Raw genomic sequence first — 21,398 nt, forward strand, 5'->3', positions numbered from 1 at the left:
CATCAATTTTTAAACAAGTGTTCTTTAAAAAGGGCAAGAAATACTGTTTGGATATGCTTTTTACACACTTCCAACACCCGGAGGTGACTTAATTCACGAGGACAGGAGTGGCATTTATATATCACTAGTTACGCTTTGCAGATTCTGAGGTTGTAAAAAGGAAAGTTTTACGGAATGAAAAGGTTAGAAGATTCTCAGTATATTTGAGGACAACTAAATCTTCCCATGAAATCTAGACTAGCCTTTCCCAGCAGTAAGTCTGAAACGAGGGACAAACAATATTGAAGTCAATGGGCTAGAAGAGTCTGCAGGAAGCCAGGACAGCCAACATCAATTAGAACATTCTATGGAGCTGAGGCACTTCTTAGATGTTCTTGCACAAAGTTAGAGTTTGTAGAAAAATCACTTGTAGAGTCACAAGCTGTTAAGCCTGTGAAAAGAAGAGTTGGAATCAACTCTAAGGGTAAGCCACTGCAAGTCTCAACTGAGAAAAGCACAGTTCAAAGACACCAAGGGAAGTACCCCAAGTCTAAACGGTACCTCTGGTTTGAAGAAGAGCAGGCCAGCTGGATTCTGTCCTGTTGCAGCGATGCAGACCCTGGGTTCCTGAGCCTCAGTCGTGGGGGAAAAGAGGGTGGACGTCTGGAGGCTCCTGCGGCAGCAATTTGGAGGTCATTGGCAGCTATGAGCTCTTTTCGGTTCAGTGACACTTGCGGTTTCAACGCTTGGCAAACAGTACTGTCGAGGGATCTTGGCTACCGGTTGGCTTCCTTCACTCCTTGGGTCCTGCACGCTGGTGAGGGGACTCGAGCTCTGGTCGTGCTGCTTCTGGATGATCCTTGGGAGACTCCTGGAGCTTCTGGTCAGATTTTCAGATGTTGCACTAGACTATGGATTTTTCGATTCCTGGCACTCCGTTCTTGCAGCAGCGAAGAAGTACAGCCAGTCCCGGAAGATGATCCAGTGGATTTCGTCTCTTGGTTAGTTGGTCCTACTAACCCAAGGGAGAAGTCCCTTCCAGAGCTTCGGTCGAATTGAAAAAGTTTCAGCACAGCAGCAGGGCTTCACTGAGCAATTCAAAGGTCCGGGAGGATGCAGCAAGCTTTGTTCATGGATTCTTCGTCAGGTGTTTCTCCCAGTGGTTGACTTTCTAGTCCCAAAGCCCTTGCCTTTTAAGCAGGTTTCTCCCATTCATACCGCATGGTGCTTTTCCTGATGGGACATCCAGCCAATCAGGACTGGTTACATTCAGGCATTCCTAAAGATTAAGGACGGGCGTTTCGGGAACCTTGCTTACATCCTGCCTTTCCAGACAAACCTGAGCCAGAGGCAGGCTTCAGAGCTGAAGCCCGCCAAAGGCAAAACGAACAAAGGGCTCAAACCTGGCTCAACGCACAGTAAATTCCAAGAAAGACCTCCCAAACAGAATGGCAAAAAAAGACCGGGCCATTTTGACAAAATGGTGACACATGGGTGCTATACTGCAGCTGAGGGCTTGGCCTGCAGTAGAAAAGCACCATAGTAGGAACATTCAACCACTGCCACCAGCCATTACAAGCAGTGAGGGTAACATCATTTTACATGAATGTAGGATTAAGGGGCTACTAGGTAACACCCCCCCCCCCCCACCCCCCGAGCCCTTCATATAAGATGGTGTGTGCTGGACCTACAAAGAGAAAAGGTAACTAAAGTCAATTTCACTTTACTATACTTGGGAACGGTAGTTCACACAAGAAAAGGTATTTAAACCTTATGAGAAGTCTAAAGGATTTCTGTGACGCCGCACTGAAGGTGCTGCGTGGCATCATGCAAAAAGTAGATGCCTATGGAGTGTCAGACTTCAAACACAGAAAACACATAATTCAAATCCAGTCAAAACACATGAGTGGAAAAAAAGGTCCTACTCACTCCGGTTTAAAATTATAGTCCTAAAGTCCAGAAAAAGAGCTGGGGGTCTTTAGTTTGAAGGGAATTAGCACAGAAATAAAAATTGCACCTAAAACCCCTTCTTTGGCAGCCATCTTCAGATTTTACTGCATGTTCAAGTGTTGGAGTCCTCGAGTTTTGCTCAAAACAGCACTTGCACTCTTCTCTTTATTGACCGACAAGCAGGGATCCATTGTCTGTGCATTTCAGCGCCCCTCAAGGGCAAGGATCGTCGAGTTTCATCGAAGTTTCCAGAAGGCCATCTGGCCTACTCCGCACCTCAGACCATAACTGACGAGAAGGACGGAAGTTTCCTCTTCAAGCTCTGCTCCAGTTGTGGACTGTAGAATGTGTTGTGGAGGCCAAACACCTTCAATGCCTGTCTTCACCCATACTACAGAGAAGGGGAGTGTGAGATCTGCCTTGGGTTCTCCAAGAGAACAATGAAGGATCGTCGCAGTAGACTGGGTGGCGCCAAGGCCTCTTCCCCGTGCTCGAAGCAGGGTAATGCCTCACCCAGGACCAGCTGGTCTGAGTGGGCTTCTAAGTCCTTTGAGAGCGTTCCATCCGTGGGGGGCCCAAGACGAGCCCAATCACCCACAAGTCTAAGTCTGGGTCGCAGCGCAAGCGGGTCCCGCGATGGGTAGGGCGCGATCAACCGCACCATCTGCCTCCATGTCCAGCCATCGATCGAGCTCCACCTCAAAAAAGGAAATTGACCAGCCCGGTTAAGCTGTGGGAGAAGCCAGAGAAGCCTAGGATGGAAGAAAAGGCAGCCGACCTGCCCAAGAAGGCTTGTGTGGCGCAGGAAAAAGTTATGGACGATTGAGATGGTGACGGCTGCTCTCTTGAAGGCCAAAGGGGCTGACCCTGTGAAGGTATCCCTGACTGCAAACTGGTTGTCCCGACCCCCGAGGGGGGAGGCCCCGACCGAGGCATTGTCGAAGACACCAGAAAACAGGATGCCGTTGCTTCTGACCCCTTAAGGTACAAAAAGGGGGTGTGATGAGGGCCCAGGCCAGCCACAGGCCGTACCCCAAGACATGGATGTTTCTTCCTCAGACGAGGACGACCATGAGTCCTTACACACGATCGCTGCAGCTGAGGGCTTCCCCACTGGATGAGGTGGGATTGTTTCATGCCATGGTTGCCAGAGCTTCCAAGCTCTTCCAGCTGACACCCGAGGAGACCAAAAAGGAAGGCCTCCTCTACCAGAGGCGCAAATTCCAAGAGTAATACCATTATGGCGGTGCCCCTACTAGACGACGTGTGGGAGGAAGGCCTGGCCTTGTTGAAGAACCCTGCCACAGCCCGGGTCAAGTGGGATAGGCTAGAGAAAAGGTACCGGGTGCCAGAGTCCAATCCAGGTGTCTTCGGTCGCAACCGTCGCTGGACTCCTGCCAGGAAGAGGTCTAACCCCTCTTCATCGTCCTCGGTCCCTCCGGACAGCGAGGGGAAGACGTTAGACACCATGGGGAAAAAGGTAATCTAATCTGTGGCGTCGACTGTCAAGGCGGCCAACGCCCTGGCGATCCTGGCCAGGTACTACAAGGAACTGTGGTACAAACTGGCCCTGATTCTGAAGTTCCTGGATGACAAGCGGGTGGAGGTGATTACACTCCTGCAGGAGGAAGTGGCTTCGGACCATGCCATCATGGTGGCCCTGGACATTACCGACCTAGGTTTCTGACGGGTGGGGAACGGTGTCTGCCTTCGTCATCGTGACTGGCTGGAGGCCACCAATTTCCGCCAGGAGGTACAGACTAGGGTACTGGACATGCCTTTCGGGGATAAACTCTGTGAAGGCAGTCGACGAGTCCTTACATGCCATCAAGACAGCTTGTGCCCTGGGTACTTTCTAACCGCACCTCTCTTCCTTGCGCTCCTCCAGAGGAAAGTCTGGCAGATCGACGAGGGGGTGGAGGCTCCTCGTACCATCAGCCGCCCCGGTCCATGACCCAGGAGGCCTACAGAGGCCGTTCCAAAGCTTTCGGTGGAAGTAGTCTGTGCCGTTGCCTCCTCCACGGCGGAACGCAGGTGCCGAAGCAGAACTGTACCAGCCAGGACGTTGGGCCCCAACCCATGCACCCCAGTGGGAGGCCGGCTGATGAGATTCATCAGCGAGTGTGAAAAGATCTGCACCGACAGATGGTTGCTAGACGCTCTCACCCACGGACATACCCTGGAGTTTTCAACTAACCGGGCAGGAGCAGCACATCCCTCAGCTCCTGCAGGAGCTACAGGCCATGCTAAAAAAGGGGCGATAGAGCTAGTACCAAGAAGACTCGGGGGGGGGGGGGGGGGGGTGGTGGGGGCCGGGGGGGGGGGGTGGGGGGGGGGGGTGGGGGGGGGCGGGGGGGGGGGTGGGGGGGGGGGTGGGGGGGGGGGGGGGGGGGGGGGGGGGGGGGGGGGGGGGTGGGGGGGGGGGGGGGGGGGGTGGGGGGGAGTCCAGAGTCTACTCCAGATACTTAGTCAAGAAGACCAGGGGCTGGAGGCCCATTCTAGATCTGCAGCGTCCCAAAAATTCTGGATGGCCACGTTGCAGCACATGCTCTGCCAACTGGAAGGAGGAGACTTCTTGATCTGGAGGAGGCCTACTTCCACTTCCCCATTCACAGGAAGCATAGAAAGTTCCTACGCTTTGTGGTGCAGTGAAGGCATTTCCAATTCAAAGCCCTCCCTCTCGGCCTAAAATCGGCTCCCAGCATGTTCCCGAAGTGCCTGGCACCAGTGGCGGCCCATTTACGTGGGATACACGTGTACCCCTACCTCGGCGACTGGCTCATCGAGAGAGGTAGCCATCGAACACATGGAGACGACCATCCAGCTGCTGATGGATCTTGGATTCTCCGTCAATTATCCAAAGTCCTGCTTGACACCATCACAGAACACTGTTCCCTAGGAGCCAGGCTCACAACTCTCTGCGCCTAGCGACGCCCTCTGAGGAGAGGATAGTGGACGTGCTGGGTAAGGTGCACCGGGCAGTTGGCACCGGCAGTTGTCACTGAAGACCGCCACAGTGCGGACCATCAAGTTGCTGCTTGGCATGATGTTGTGCATCTACCTTAGCCGACTGTGCAGGTTGCGGATGCAGGCTCTTTTAGGAGTTCTGGACGTTCACTGGATACAAGGGTCTTGAAGCTTCACGGACGAGATCCCGCTCGACAAGGAGTTTCGTTGGGCGCTGAGGTGGTGGGGCGTCCACTCCAACATCGACCAGGGCACAGGATTGCAAACGCCCCCCCTTACCATGAGATGGTCAACACGAACGCTTCTTTGGAGAGCTGGGGAGCCCACACCAGACTTCTGCACACCAGAGGCCTGTGGCTGCTAGGGGAGCAGGATCTCAACATCAATATCCTGGAGCTGCAGGCAGTTTTTCGGCCCTAAAGTCCTTCCTTCCCTGAAGGGCAAGCTGGTGAGGATCTTCAGACAACACCACCACAATGCTCTACATCAGGGAGCAGGGGGTCAACCGATCTCTAGCACTCTCCAAAGAGGTGCAGAACTTGTGGCACTGGGCCGTCTGACGAGGATGGTCCTCTTCCTTCACCTGGCGGGAGTCAAGAACACCATCGCCGACGGCCTAAGTGGGAACTTCGGCAGGACCAGGTGGAACGCATCTTCATGAAGTGGGGCAGGCCCAAGACCAATCTGTTTGCGACGGGGGCGAACTCCAAATACCAGAAATTTGCCAGCAGGTTACAATAGCCGAGGAGCTTTGGGGACACGTTCTCTTTTCTGTGGGAAGGCTTGTTACTATACGTGTTTCCCCTGTTGCCTCTCGTTGCGGGTAATCGGTCAACTCACAGTGCTGCTGCAGAATGATACTAGTCGCCCTTGCTTGGCCGAGGCAGATTTGGTACCCAAACCATCTCAGCCTGTCAGCGTCACCTCTGGTCAAGCTGCCAGTGGTTGTGGAGCAGCTCACCCTAGGAGGCGCAATCCTGCATCACGAACCAGGATTGCTGAACTTGAGGGCTTGGTTCCTGCAGCCCTAGAGTTTGAAGGATAGAAGTTGCCGGCGGACTGCAGGAAGTTGCTTGCCAAGGCCAGAGCTTTGTCAACTCTTAAATGCTAAGGTCACAAGTGGAAGCGTTTCGCTATGTGGTGCCGGTCCCAGAAGATCACCCCTCGGCAGGTCACGGCATCTAGTGGCTACCTCCCACTACACCAGGTCTCCAGGAAGATCTTCCGTTTGATCCCACTGTCTCGTCAAGGAGTTCCTCAAAGGGCTGTTTGATCTTTCACGCCAGTGAAGGCTCCCTCCCTGGTGTCGGAACTCAATGTGGTGCCTTGTGGTCATCATCTCTACCAGGAGGGTGGGTGAGATCCAGGCCCTATCCTGCAAACCGCCATATCTGGCTTTGCACGAATCTAGAGTGGTGCTGTGGACGCACCCTTCCTTCATGCCAAAGGTTCTGTCAGAATTCCACCTCATCGAGCCTTTGGTGTTACCTGTGTTTTTTCCAAAGCCTTAGTCACCGGCTGAAAGGGCCTTGCACTCACTGGATGTTGCTCGTGCTCTGAAGTTCTACGTGGCACGCACAGTGTTTTCGGAAGACGTCTGAACTATTCGTGAACTTTGGTCCTGTGAACCATGGGAAGGCCTTGTCCAAGGCTTCTATCTCCAGGTGGCTCTCCGGCTCTATGGTACTGTTGGCCAACCGACCGCTGCATGGCCGTCCGAGAGCCCATTCCACCAGAGCGATCGCTGTGACGACTGCGTTCTTGTCTGTTGTGCCCTTGCTGGACATCTGCAGGGCTGCTACTTGGAGGACTATGCACACCTTCACGAGGTTCTACTGCGTCGACCGGGATTCCAGAGCGGTGTCCACGGTCGGCCAAGCAGTGCTATGCAACTTGTTCGCTTGAGGTGAGTCTGTTCTAGAGGTAAGTTTTGCTTCTGTTGAGCCTTGCCACCTCCCATTGTTGTGCAATGTAGTACTGCTATGTATTCTTTATTCATGAGCATGTGGATCCATGCCAGACCCCATGCTGGAGAAGAAACAAGTTGGGGCTTAGGGAGAGGGCAGTCATTGGCCTGGGGAAGTATGACCCACAGTACAGTGATTGGTTTAAAGGAGAAATACACTTTTTAAGTGAAAATGAAATGTTTTTTCTTTTACCAGGGATTCCCGGACTGGCGGGGAATATTAATCCATGCCAGACTCATGCTGGAGAACAATAGTTACAGGTAAGTAACTTGTTCCTTACTCACCGTAATTGTATTTCTGGTGCTTGTATCTGCTTAGATTCAGATGCTTTGATACTCCTTTGCTACTTGGTTTAAGTGTTCTGTGTGTATAACTCTACTAATGCACCAATCCCAAAACTTCTGACTTTTTCCTTACTGCTCCATTCACCATTATCTTGATAGTTTACAACGTTCTTTGGGATATTTTGATTGCTAATTGTTTACCAAACCATTATTTGCTGTTGGAGTTTACTTACATGTGTGCTCATTCTGCATTCCTACTGTACGGATGCATTGCAGTCTCATGTTTTCACAGCTAAGAGATCCGTGTTAATCTTTCAGGTTTCATTTACAGTGAACATTTAGCAGTTCCCTCACTTTGTGAGATTGAATTTGTCTGCTTATTTGCCATCATACAGTGTATAGGGTGGAGCCGGAAAAGAGGTGGTGTGGTCGAATAGACACATTTACATTAATGACACTTGTTTTCACTTGTCTCCTGCTGGCAGACTGAAGCAGAACATTGTACCTTTCCGAGACAGCAAGCTTACCCGGCTATTCCAAGCATTCTTCACGGGTCGTGGCCAGTCATGTATGATAGTAAATATCAACCAGTGCGCTTCCACATATGATGAGACTCTGCATGCTTTGAAGTTCTCTGCCATCGCCAGCCAGGTGAGTGAGGGTTCTTGTGAGAGGCAGTGAGTGATGGGGCGGGCGGGGAGGGAATAGAGGGGATGAACTGGGAAAGAAAGGATGGGTCACTTTTGTATAGAACAGTTAACACTTTACAGATTTGATGAGTGAAAGTTTTTCTTTGGGTCCCTCCATCTTTTTGTTGGCTAGGGGGACTTCTGAAGCCCCTCGACCATTACTTCCCTTTTTACCTTACATAAGGTGTATGGTGTTGGGTTTCCCCTAGGGGTCACTATCGGGCTTTGGTTTTTCTGTAGTGTGATTTAATCACCCAACACCGGTTACAGCAATTAGATGGCGGCAGCTATACTTCAGTTTTGGCTTCATGAAGGGCGCAGGCCATTTTACTGCATTAAATATCCCAATGTACTATTTTTCCAGCCATTTGGGTACCCACGGATTCTTTTTAAATCCTGCACTCAGCTATTTTGTGTTTAGGGTTTTCCGTTATCTAGTTGAGACAGGAGAAAGATTTGATGAGCCGGAGCTAAAACCAGTTCCTGGGTGTCGGGCATCACCCAAAAAGTAGGAGCTATCAAGGGGAACCAGGCCAGAGTACACCGCACACTGGGAATCTCACCGCCACATGAGATGCACACTACCTTCCCCCTATTTATGGTTAATTATGTTTAAATGTATACTAGATGTGTCCTAATTATTCTTTATTAACATTCTCAAACACTCAGATAATGTCACATATTCATGTTTTTGTAGGCACCAGTTGACCTGGGAGCACAAAGTAGCTGTTGGTTTCAATATAACCAGGCTCCCCTAGGCTCGAAGCAGGAGCTAAATAGCTCTTGGCAATTTCAAACCTGGTGATGGGTTCAAAATATGAGCTCATAATGGCAGCCTCTGTATTGGTCCTAACTGAGGCCCACCTACATCCCTGAATTATCCCTCTCACTTCATGTGGCGGTGCCAGTCTTACTGACCAACCAATGTGGTTGGTCAATCCCTTTAAGAGATTGATTGACTGGCTGGCCTTGGGTCTGCCCCTTTGTGCAAGAGTAATTAAGCTTGGCCCTGCCCCTGTTTCACTTTCTTGGTTTCCCGTTCTACAACAGTGAGGAAGCAGCTGACATGAATGGAGTTTTTGCTGCAATTCCTGCTGTTTTTGTTTTAACCCTTGCCTGGCCATACTCGTGCGGTACAGTGGTTTGGGCATACCCTGTTTGTTTTTTTGCCTCTGGAAGTCTAGTCCAGCCCCCCTGAAGTCTCCTGCATTGTCTCCACATCTGCTGGGTCAAGCCCTCCATGCCAGTAATGTTTCTGGACCATTTTACTGCTGCCGCTTACTGTCCGAATCTTCCAATTGGCCGTGGTTCGCTGCAGGAGTCCAGAAGGTGGTTGAACTCTCAATCCACCAGATCTTCAGCTTGAGACGTTCAAGGGTACCACCAACTGTTCTGTCTAGGGACTGTTTGCTACTATGCTGCTGCTGTCTTTTGTTCGCCCTGCTGCTAGGAGCAATTTCTTCTCCCCTAAGTTTTCCTTGCTGCATGTTTCACAACTGGCTTGAAGGTAAAGATCTTGTGAGGAGCCTTTGTTACTTTCTTGGGTTTTCATGGGCCCAGGGTTAAAATAGCCTGGAGAACTGAATCCTGCAAAATGCACCTGTTGGAAAGAGCCTATTCAGTGGGTGGTTTCATGCTGCTGGAGCCCTTTTCACCAAACCTGCAGACGCTAGTTCAAACCTGTGGGTTTCAGGGTTGGCAAATATTCGAAATGCTCACCCCAGTTGTATGAATCAGCTAACTGTTGGTAAACTGTTTGACTATTTTTTGGAAGCCTTTGGCTAGGGTTTACATTCGTTTTATTTTCTCTGCCTATAATGCCTTGGATGCGCCTGTGCAGTAATACTTATAAATATGGACTTCTGTTTTAGGCTTCAGGGATTTAATACAATTTTCTCCTGTTTGGTAAAATTGTGTTTTGTTTTTTTATCCATACCTCATCAGATGTGTGCTTACCATCAGGTCTTGGCCCTTCCACATATACAAGGGTGGGGTTGTGTCTTTAAGACACTAAACCTAATTGTGCAGGTGATAGGCTACTTGGGGATTGCAGGTTGCATGGTTCCCTGGTTCTCCCCACCCCCACTTTTTATTTTATGTTGGGCTCTTGTCTCTGATAGATGGCCCACATGAAGACATTCGGGTTAGTTCTTTCATTGGTATTATTGTTTCAGTAAAGCAGTCTAGCATATTTTCTGGAGTGTGTGGACTAATCGTACCTCTGTGTAGACCCTCAGACCCAAGGAAGGACCGACTTCAACCCTGCGCTTTCGACGGCTTCAAGGAGTTTCGGGACCACGATGCAAAGAGGCCATACAGGTCCTGCAGCGACCACATGAGGAAACAGCAGAGGATATCTTGTGTTTTTTTTCCATACTCCCGCCTCAGAAGCCAAAACGCAATGACGTTATGGTCGGGGGAACACAGCTCTTCAAGGGCAGCTGGGAGCATTGTTGAGTCCTTTGATCCTTTTCTATAGTCTCCACAGGCTTCAGACTTCCTCTACCTTCATTTCTTCCTATGCTTCAGATCCCTGAACCTTTCACTGGAGATCCTCTTATGCAGGTGGAGGAGCCGGTTCCTCATGCAGAGGGGGGCTCCGGCTTCTACTCGAGGATTTTTCCAGTACCCAAGAACAAACAGGCTGGCCCGAGGGTAGTCTTGGACCTGTCATTCCTCAACCTATCTCTACCGCTCAAACACTTCAAGATGATTACCCCAGCACACAGCCGAGTCTCTATGTGCGGGGGACTGGATGTGTTCTCTAGACCCCAAGGATGCGTACCTATGTCCCCATCTACCAGCCGCATTCGACATTTCTGCAGTTAACAATTGTCTTAACACTTCCAGTACAAGGTGCTGCTTTTCGACCCCAACTCGGCCCCTCGTGTGTTCACTAAACTGCTGAATGCGGTGGCTGGTCTCCTCCACCTGGAGGGCCATCACTTATACCCTTATTTGGACGGCTGGCTGGTGAGGGCCAGTTTGCCCGAGGGGGCGGTGCACTCCTGTCAACGACTGGCGGATGTTCATCAGCTGTGGTTTTCCCTCAACCCTCATGGAGTGTGACACGGTCGTGCAGCGCGTGTTCCCCATGCCCAAGAGGCTCCTGTGCCTCCGCAAGGCGATGGGGCATTTTCCCACCAATTTGACCATCTCAGCATGGTGGTTCCAGCACCTCCTGGGACTGATGGAGTCTCGTGTGCTTGCAGTTTGGCAACCCCGCCTCAAGATGAGGCACCTCCAGCTCCACCTGGCGGCCAATTGGGACCAGGAGACTTGGTTGCAGTCGGACAGCATTCCAATTCACCTCTCAATCCTCCTGGATCTTTGATGGTGGCTGATTGACTGCAATGAGGAAGTCGGAGCCTCCCTTTCACCCTGCTGGAGCCCACTGTGATGGTGAAGACAAGATTCCTCGCTTTCCGGCTGGGGGATTATTCTGGAGGGCTACTAGACTCATGGCGCATGGTGAAAGCCCTCCTGCATATCAATCTGCTCGAACTTCGGGGGGTTGGCCTGGCTCTCAAGGCTTTTCTGCCGCTCATCAGGGACAAGGTGGTTCTGGTCAGGACCGACCACTCCACAACAGTTTTACTTAACCAAGCAGGGTGGCACCAGTCTTCCACCCCCTCGTGATCTTCCTCCTGTGCATGGAAACTGTTGGTCTGGGAATGGGTACTGTCAGAGGGGATATGGATTTCCTCGGGCCACCTCCTAAGGGACAGCAACGTGGAAACTGATCAGCTCAGCCGCTTGGGGTTAAACACCTACGACTGGGAGTTGCACAGAGTGGGAGTTGCACATCAACTGTTTGCCCCTGCCCCAGAGATGTTGGGGGGGGGGGGGGAAGGGGGGAAGAGGGGAGAGATATCCAGCATCTATTCTGAATTCCAATTGCTTCGTGGGCAGGTCAGCATCTGGTCTCTTGGGGGATAAGTTCCAGCTCTCATGGCATGGCAGCAGGTGCTATGCATTTCCTCCTCCGTTGCTCTAGCGGACCCTCGGCAAGTTCAGAGCATTGGTGGACTGCAGCCTCATCTTGATTACCCCTCACTGGCTGTCGAGGGCTTGGTGCTCGGATCTACTGCAGTTGTGCTCCCAGGGGCCTGTCCATCTTCCGTTGCCGAGCAGGGGCTTCTTGGCGCAGCAGGGCGGGGGAAGTGGAGCACGCTGCCCAGCCAGGCTGGCCCTAGCTGCCTGGTTTCTGACCAGCTGAGACTGCACCACGCTCAGTTCTCGGAGGACAACTGGGACATCATAGAGGGGACCAGAAAGTAGAGACAAGGACTGGGCCCACTCATCTGCTCCCTGGACGACATACTGGCCTTTTCTGCACATCTGGATCATTACTGTGTTCAAGTCTATACCTGCCACACCGATCTGGCGGCCATTGGGGTCTACAAGAATTCCCCAGAGCATGTTTTTTCAGCAGCCAATCCGGTGGTTAAGGCACACCTCAAGGGGTTGTCCAGGCTCTCTTCTCCAGTACTTATGCTGCATATGGCCTGGGACCGTAATGTGGTTCTCTAGCACAAGGTCTGGCATGGATTCACATGCTCATGAATATTCCCTATCAGGCCGGGAATCCTCGGTAAAAGAAAAAAGTTTCACTTTCACTTACAAACTGTATCTCCTCTAAACCAATCACTGCACTCTGTGGTCATACTGCGCCCAGCCAGTGACTGCCCTCATCTGACAGCCATCTTCAGATTAATACTGCACGTTCAAAAGATGGGAGTCCTCGAGTGTTGCTCCCTGAGTTATTCTACCGTTTTCATGTTTTTTCGACAAAAAAAGTTATATTTTTGTCAAAGCTTGTGTGCTCTTCTCTCCATCTGCCAACAAACAGGGATATGTTTCTGTTAATTTCAATGTCCCTCCACGGCAAGGATCGTCGGGTTTTCATCAAGGTTTTCAGAAATGCCATCAGGCCTACTCCGCACCTCCGACCATGACGGAGAAGAAGGAAGTTCCCTTTTCAAGATCTGCACCAGATGCGGACTGTGGAATGTGTTGAGGACAAACGCCATCAATGCCTCTACTGCCTTCACCCGGACCACAAAGGAGATTGCAAGATCTGCTTCGGCTTCTCCAAGGGAAGGATCGATACAGTAGACTGGCCCAAGGCATCTTCCCCTCCCTCCCTCCCCCCAAACCCCTCAGCAGGGTCATGCCTCACCCAGGACCGGCCAGTCCAATGAGCTGACGTCTAAGTACTTTGAGGGCGCTCCATCCGTGGGGACCCAAAACAAAGCACAGAGTCCGCTTCCGTCATGGTTGCTGCGCAAGCAGGGTTCCTCAATGGACAGTGCACGATCAACATCGCCAGCCATCGATCAAGCTCCTCCTCAAAAGGCAAATTGCCCAACCCGGCTAACCTGCGGGAGAAGCCTAGGATGGAGGAAAAGATGGCCGACCTGCCCAAGAAGGCCCAGGCGGCGCAGGAGAAAACGTCGACGATTGAGCTGGCGGCGGCCACTCTCTCAAAAGCTAAAGGGGCTGACCCCATGTAGGTAGCACCTACTCCGCCCATTGTGTCCCTCCCCCCCAGGGTGGGAGGCCTCAGCCGGGGCAGTGGCAAAGTCTGCTGGCACACCCGAGAAGAGGATGACGTCTTTAAGCCCGGCTGAAACCCCTAAGGGTGCAAAAGAGGCGAGGGGGGGGGGGGTGGCGATTAAGTCCCAGGCCAGCGACAGGCTGTATGCCAAGACACGGATGTTTTCGTCTTCGGACGACTAGGACCGGGAGTCCCTGCACATGGTCCACGAGGATGACTACGTCAGCAGCGCTGGCGCAGGGCCTTCTGTGCCCACCACGCCTACTCAGCCAAGGGATGTATCTCTGGACATCGTTTTGACCCTACACACATTGGTGTCTGAAATCCAGAAGATGCCGCAGGTCCTGATGGCTCCGGCTAAAATGAGGAAACATCAGATGCCCCTGCATCAACCTCCACACCCGGGCCAGGTGCCCTCCACCCGATGGACTCTGACACAATGACGATAGTCAGTGGGCAGATCGCCGCATCTAAGGGCGTCCCCACCGGATGAGGTGGGGTTGTTTCATGCCATGGTCGCTAAAGCTTCCGAGCTGTTCCAGCTGATGACTGAAGAGACCAAGGAGGAGGGCTTCCTATACCGAGGCGTGAGGCCAAGAGGAAGACCATCATGGCAGTGCCCCTCCTGGACGGCGTGTGGGAGGAAGGCCTAGCCCTCCTGAAGAATCCTTGCTCGGCCCCGGCCAAGTGAGATAGGCTGGAGAAAAGGTGCCGGAGTCGGCACCGAAGTACCTGCGGTCGCAACAGTCGCCGTACTCTGTGATCCCGGCAGCTGCGAGGAAGAGGTTGTCGAATCCCTCATTGACCTCCGTCCTGCCGGACAGCGAGGGGAAGAAGTTAAACGCCATGGGGAGAATGTACTCCGCGGCTTCGGCCGTTAAGGCGGCCAACATAGACGATCCTGGCCAGATATGACTGGGGACTGTGCTACAAACTGGCCCTGATTCTGGAGTTCCTATCCGACGACAAGCGGGTGAAGCCAATCGCCCTCCTCCAGGAAGGGGAAGTGGCATCAGACCACTCGATCACAGTGGCCCTGGACATCAGCGACACGGGTTTCTGGCAGATGGGGACCGGTGTCTGCCACCGTCATCGAGGCTGGCTGAATGCCACCAATTTCCGCCCGCCAGGAAATCTAATCGAGGGTACTGAACATGCCCTTCAGGGAAAACCTCTTTGGGAAGGCCGTTGACGAGTCCTTGCAGGCCATCAATACTGATAGGGAGATGGCTCATGCCCTGGGCACTCCACAGCACGGTGTGCAGTTATACTGTCAACTGCAAAAAGTCGAATGACAAAAATGTTGGAATAAAATTGTCAATTTTTTTTCTCGAATGTCTTTTATTTTACATGTTTTTTTGCTTTCATGCGTTTAAAAAAAAAAGTTTAAAAAAGGGGGGGTTTCGAACAGAAAATAAAAAAAGGACATTCAAAATGTTTTTTTTTAGTTTTTTTTTTTGACATTTTGAATTTCGACATTTTGTAATTCAACATGATTAATATAAAGCCAACAGCACTGCTCTTGCTGTCACGCTTCGAGCGGAAAGTCCGGCATATCGAAGAAAGGTTTCGGTGGAGGTTCCTCGTCGTACAGTCAGCCGTCCTAGTCCACGACCCAGGAGGCCTGCAGAGGCCGTTCCAAGGCTTTCGGTGGAGATGGCTAGCGCTGTTGTCTCCTCCAAGGCGGACCGCAGACGCTGAAGCAGGACTGAGCCAGCCAGGGCGTTAGACCCACGTACCTCAGTGGGAGGCAGTTTGGCGGGATTCATCAGTGAGTGGAAGCAGATCTCCACTGACAAATAGGTGCTGGACGCTCTCGCCCACGGACATACACTGGAGTTTTAGCAAAAGTGCCTGCGGATCCCTCCAGTGACCCGGAAGGAGCGGGACATCCCTCAGCTCCTACAGGTGGTACGGGCCATGCTAAGAAAATGGGTGATGGATCTAGTTCCACAACGACTCCATGGAACTCGAGTCTACTCTATATACTTAGTCAAGACCGGGTGCTGGAGGCCCATTCTAGACCTGCAACGTCTCAATTACCTCAAGGCCCAAAAATTCAGGCTGGTGACGTTGCAGTAAGTGCTCAGCCAACTGGAGGAAAGACTGGATCTGGAGGACGCATACTTCCTGTGAATGGGGACGTGGAAGTTCCTGCGCTTCGTAGTGCAGGAAACACTACCAATTCAAGGCCCTCCCTTTCAGCCTGAAGTCAGCGCCCAGGGTGTTTACGAAGTGCCTGGGATCAGTGGCGGCCCATCGAAGTCTACAGGGGGTACACATGTACTCGTACCTCGACAGCTGGCTCATCCGGGCTAGGTCAAGGGAAGTAGCTGTCAAACACACTGAGGACTGTCCGGCTGCTGACTGATCTGGGGTTCTCTGTCAATTCTAAAGTTCTGCTTGACACCATCGCAGAATGCACTGTTCCTGGGAGCCAAGCTGAACACGGTCGCCTGCCTGGCGTAGCCCCCAGGGAGAGGGTAGCAGCCGTACTAGGGAAGGTGCAAGGGCTGTGTTCACTGAAGCCCGCCACAGTGAAGACCATCAAGTCGCTGCTCGGCATGTCGTTGTGGTGCATCTACCTTACTTGCGGGTTATGGATGTGACCTTCATGAGTTGCTGGACGCTTACTGGATACGATTATATATCACGCAAGTTCTGAGTTGCAGAAAGGAAGGGTTAAGGGAAGTAAAAAGGGTTGGGACAGTTTCTCAAAACATGTGAGGAGAACTGAATCCTCCAATGTAGTCTAGATAAGCCTATCCCAGCAGTAACAGTATACAACAAGCTACAACCTATGAGGGGCACGCTATATCAAAGTCAGTGGATTTAGAAGAGTCCTTTTAGGGAGCCAGGACAGCCAAAGTAATTCAGACAAAGTCTGATTCTGGTGCACTTCTTGGATAAAAGTCTTGCACAAAGTTATTCAGGAAAATCACTTGTAGGGACACAAGCTGTGAAGCCTGTGCAAAGGGAGTTGAATCAATTCGAAAAGTTAAGCAGATGGAAGTGTCAAGTGAGGCCACACGACTTTAGGGGGGGGGAGGGAAGTACCCCCGAGCCTGAAAAAGTACCTTTGATTAGAAGTAAGGACTCGGCTGGGTTTCGTCTTGCTACAGCCAAGCAGGCCATGGTTCCTGAGCCTCAGCCATGGGGACAAGAGGGAGGACGTATGGAGGCCTTCTGCGGCGGTACTCTTGATAGTCGTTGGCAGCTACTGGTGTTCTTTGGGTCTGCGGCACTTCGCAGTTTCAGCGCTTGACAAACCGCACTGATGCGGAACAATGGACACTGGTTGGACTTTCCGTGCTCCCTCCGTCCTGCACTCTGGTGAAGGGAACTCTGGATCTGGAGGTCTTGATTCTGGTGTGGCCTTGGGAGGCTCCTGGAGCTTTTATCCAAATTCGTTCCACGGCAGACGTTGCACTAGACTATAGACACTTGACCCCTGGCATTGGGTTCTGACGCAACGGAGAGGCACAGCAAGTTGGGATGATGCACAAGGAGTTTGTCTCTTGGTTAGTTGGTCACACTAACCCAAGGGGAGAAGTCGTTCCGTCTGGGGCTTCTGTCGTGGTGAAAAAGGAGGTTGGCACAGCAGCAGGGCTTCCCCGGGCAATTCAAGGTCCAGGAGGTTGCAGCGGCTTGTTAGTTTCTTCGGATTTTTTTCCAGTGGTCTACTGACTGTAGTCCCGTTTCTCCCATTCATGCACATTCTAGTCTGTTACACAGCAGGGTGGCTGTCCTTTGAGGACAGCCAGCCAATTGGGACTAGTTTTATTCAAGCATTCCTAGCGACAAAGGACAGGGGAGTTTCAGGACCCTCCCTCACATCCTTTCCTTCCATACACACCGGAGCCAGTGGCGGGCTTCAGGGCTTCCACTCCATAGGCATCATCTTTACAGTGTGACACACAGCACGTTCAGTGCAGTGGCACAGGGAAGTCTCTTCGATTTCCCAAAGGTTTAAAACCTTCTCTTGGTTAAACTATTGTTTCCAAGAGCGGTGAAGTGAAATTGACGTTACATTTTGTAACTTTCTAGACCCAGCACACACACTAATTTACCATAGGGTGATGGAGGGGTTACTTAGTATCCCCTTTGTCTAGTTTCTCATATAACATTTGTATGTTACCTTTTCTACAATTAATGGCTGGTAGTGGTTAACCTTTTACTACCATTGTGTGTTTTTACCGCGGGCTGCGTTCGCAGCCACAGTAAGGCACCCATGGGTGCCCATTTTGTCAAAATGGCCCTGGTCGTCTTTTTTTCACCATTTCTTGTTGGAAAGGTCCTTCTTGAGATTTACTCTGGCCGCCAAACCAGGTTTGGTCCCTTTGTTTTTGTCTTTGGTGGGATTCACAAGTGAAGCCCGCCTATGGCCGCAGTATGTCTGGCAGGGGCAGGAAGTGAGGGAGGTGCCCAAAACTACCTGTCCTTAATCCCCTTGGTTACACTAATGCACCCAAAGGTGATTGGCCGGCTGGCTTTCCAGCAAGGAGAGCCACCCTTCTGTGTGATTGACAGCTAGGCTGGAATGAATGGGAGAAACCTGCATAACAGGCAAGGCTTTTTGGCATTGTAAGGCAGTCGACCATTGGATGAAGGAATCTGAACAACTCGGAAGAGACGCCTGCTGCAACTCCTGGACTGTTGGTTTGCCCGGTGAAGCCCTGCTGCTGTGCTGAAGCTCCGAATTCGCCTCGACTAGAGAAGCCCTGCAAGGACACTTCGCCCCTTGAGTTGGTGGGACCAATCAACTCCAAAGTAAACCCGTCTGGACATCCTCTCGGAGCTGGCTGAATTTCCACTGCTGCTGGAACCGAAGTGCCAGGGAGAGGAACACCAGATTGTGTGCGTTGCTTTTAAGTCGGACCTGAGCGCTAGGAAGATCTTCCGGACTTCCCTGATGCAGGACTGACCAAGCCTGAGCCACCTCAGAGGTGCTGGACCCAAGAAGCAAGGAAAGTCTGAAGTGGTATCCGAGAAACACAGTGTTGCTATTTGCTATTTGCTGTCTGATGCGGGGAGCTCCAACACTGAAGGACTGCTGAATTGAAGCTTGCCCATTGCTGACGCTGACCTTCCCATTGCAGAGCAGGAGTCCCCACGACTGAGGCTCAGGAACAGGACCTGCAGAGCTGTCCAGGAACCGAAGCCAGCTCTAACAATTTCTTCTAACCAGAGGTACTGTAAAATCTAAGAACTTACCTCTTGTCATGTAGCCTTACTTGCTCTCCGTTGAGACCTGTCTTGGTTACCTTGCAGAGTTGCTAAAGCTTTGCCCATCGCAAGCCTACCAGCTTGTGGCCCTTAAAGTGTTCTCTTTTCTACAAACATTGTGCAAGAGTTTTTACCTACCTACAAAGAAGATCTTCAGCTCCCCTAGACATTGTGCAATTAACATTGGCTGCCCTGGCTCCCTGAGATGCTCCTCTTTACCTCTGACTTTGTGCTTTGGCCTTTCCCCCAAGAAAGGGTTAATTTACTCTGCATTGTAAGGTTTTGAAAGTACTTGCCAGTTTGTGAATGATTTGCCTTTGTTTTATTACTCTATTTTATCTTTTACTCCAAACTCATTATTGCTCTAAATGTACCAGTGATAAATCAATGTCCAGTGTCCTAGCTATTTAAGTCACCTGAGGGTGTAGGAAGTGTCCGTGTGCCATCCCCAATGGGCATCATCTGATTTAGAGAAACTAAGTGTGTTTTGAAGTGTTATATATATTGCTCCCTTCTGAAAAAGGCTTATACAACTGACTGCGAAATAAATTAAGAAATGTTTTATCAAGAAACCTTGAGTGTAAGTGTTTATTTGAATAACTGTACTGTGAAACTGTGTCGCAATGTTACTGCTCATGTTAACCCCCTCTTGAGAGAAGCCTGGCTGCTCAGCCACACTACCAACCTGTGTAGTTCAGACTTATACCAAAGGTTGGGCCCGTATTGCCAGGAGGTCAATGTTTATGTAGTGCACCCAAAGGCTACTGCATACAATCTTACCGAACATGGTCCAACAGGAGGTGCCCTCCGTTTGCCTCCTAGCAGGGACTGGGCTGCGGCTCTGGGCGACGCTATGCAGATACAATGGGACAACATGAACGCGTATGCCTTCCCTCCCACTCCCCTGGTACACAGGGTAATCTGCAAGATCAGGGAGGTCCGGCACCTCCGTGTCATCCTGATGGCTCTGTGGTGGCCCGCGTGGCCATAGTTCTCGGAACTACTCAGCTTGTCGGAACAGGCTCCGGTGCACCTTCCGCCGGGCCCAGCTCACCTACTCTCATAGCAGGGAGGCGGTCATCCACCCTGCCCCCCCAGAAGCTAGCCCTGGCAGCGTGGTTCCTGAGCAGGTCACACTAAGCCATCTACATCTGTCACAGGTTAATCTAGACATTATAAAGGGCGCTAGGAGCGATGCTACCAGGAGCCTATACAAAGGCAAGTGGGCTAGGTTTTGCCACTGGGCTGCATCAAAGTAGGTCGATCCATTGACCTGCACTCTGGACAACGTCCTATCCTTCTGCACACCTTGCACACTCGGGGGTGCAGGTGGACACATGTTGCACCTATCTGGCGGCAAGTGGAGCCTATCGGAACTCTGAGGAGGTATTTTCTTACTCTAATCCGGTGGCTAAGACATGTGGCGGGCCTCACCAGGCTTTACCCGCCTATCAAGAAGCCACACCTGGTGTGGGGCCTTAACATGGTCCTGGGTGCCCTGGCGCATAAACCATTCGCAACAATGGCGTCCGCGGACATCAGGCTAGTCCCCATTAAGACAGCCCTACTGGCGGGCCTTACATCTGCATGCAGGGTCGGCGAAATCTAGGCACTGGTGGCTTCAGAGCCTTATACTGATTTCCATAAGGACAAGGTGGTGCTTGGACCTCATCCCGCATTCTTACCTAAGGTGGTCTCCTCTTTTCACCTGAATGAGGAGATAGTGTTACCCACTTTCTTTGCCGACCCGAAGGACGATGCTCAGATGGTTCTGCACTGTCTAGACGTCAGGCGAGCTCTAAAATTCTACTTGGACAGAACCAAGAGCTTCCGCAAATCGGAGGCTCTGTCGCCTTCGGTGGGTCAAGACCAGGCTATCAAGCTTCCAAAGCCTCCAAAGCAAGATGGATGGTACCGCCCATCAAGGAGGCCTATGAGGTGCAGCACAAACCGTTCCCGGCAAATATGCATGCCCACGCTATCAGAGCCAAGGTTACAGCTGTGGCTTTTCAGAGGCACCTTCCGTGGTAGGTCATCAGCAGGGCGGCTACATGGTTTATGCCTTCGGCCTTCTGCAAGCACTACTGCTTGGATGCCAGCTCCTGGTTGGACGTGGCATTTGGTCAGGCAGAGTTAAGGAACTTGTTTTCTTAGGAGGGTAACCTCTATACCGTAGGGCTACAATTAGTTGTAATCGCCCATGCAGTATGGAGGAAAGGGGATGAGACGTAGGAGTAATAAGTTACTCACTGTTGTGACTAATATACTCCTGGTCCGTAGTCCCCTTTCTTCCATATGCCCCACCATCCTCCCCCTAAATATGACTGGTGTCATCAGGTAATGGTAATATTGTCGACGCGTCCAAGGGGATTGAGTGGCGCCGGTGCGCGGAGTCAGGGGAGCGCATGCTCCCTGGGGCACGCCCCACGTGACTCTAAATTTAGAGGAAGATTTTTTTCTGGTGAAAAAGGTTCCATCTCCCGTCCCTAGCGAGGGACGCCCATGCAGTTTGGAGTAAAGGAGCCTATGGACTAGGAGTACTTTAGTCACTACCGTGAATAACTTATCACTTCTCCAGCATGCGTCCGGCATGGATTCACATGCAAACCCTCACTCCTGTCCCTCATACTGCCACTTTACGTGCTTTCCAATTCTGAAGATGGCTGCCAGAGGAGGGGTTTAGGGAGAGGGGAGTTGTTGACTCGGGGCAGTATGCCCCAGAGTGCAGTGATTGGTTTAGAGGAGAAATCGTTTGTAAGTGAAACGTTTTTTCTTT

General features: G+C 51.5%; 1 protein-coding gene across 2 annotated transcripts in view; it reads left to right on the forward strand.

Moving 5' to 3' along the window:
* The window catches only part of KIF20A (kinesin family member 20A), a 298,199-nt gene that overhangs the window by 217,248 nt on the left and 59,553 nt on the right, over positions 1–21,398 (forward strand). For both annotated transcript variants that reach the window (XM_069651561.1, XM_069651562.1), the window contains exon 12: positions 7,633–7,798. In XM_069651561.1, the coding sequence (XP_069507662.1) occupies positions 7,633–7,798 (166 nt within the window). The remainder of the gene's footprint in view (positions 1–7,632; positions 7,799–21,398) is intronic.

This window comes from Ambystoma mexicanum, chromosome 3p, assembly GCF_040938575.1.
Source record: "Ambystoma mexicanum isolate Mex_15411 chromosome 3p, UKY_AmexF1_1, whole genome shotgun sequence".
Taxonomy (NCBI): domain Eukaryota; kingdom Metazoa; phylum Chordata; class Amphibia; order Caudata; family Ambystomatidae; genus Ambystoma; species Ambystoma mexicanum.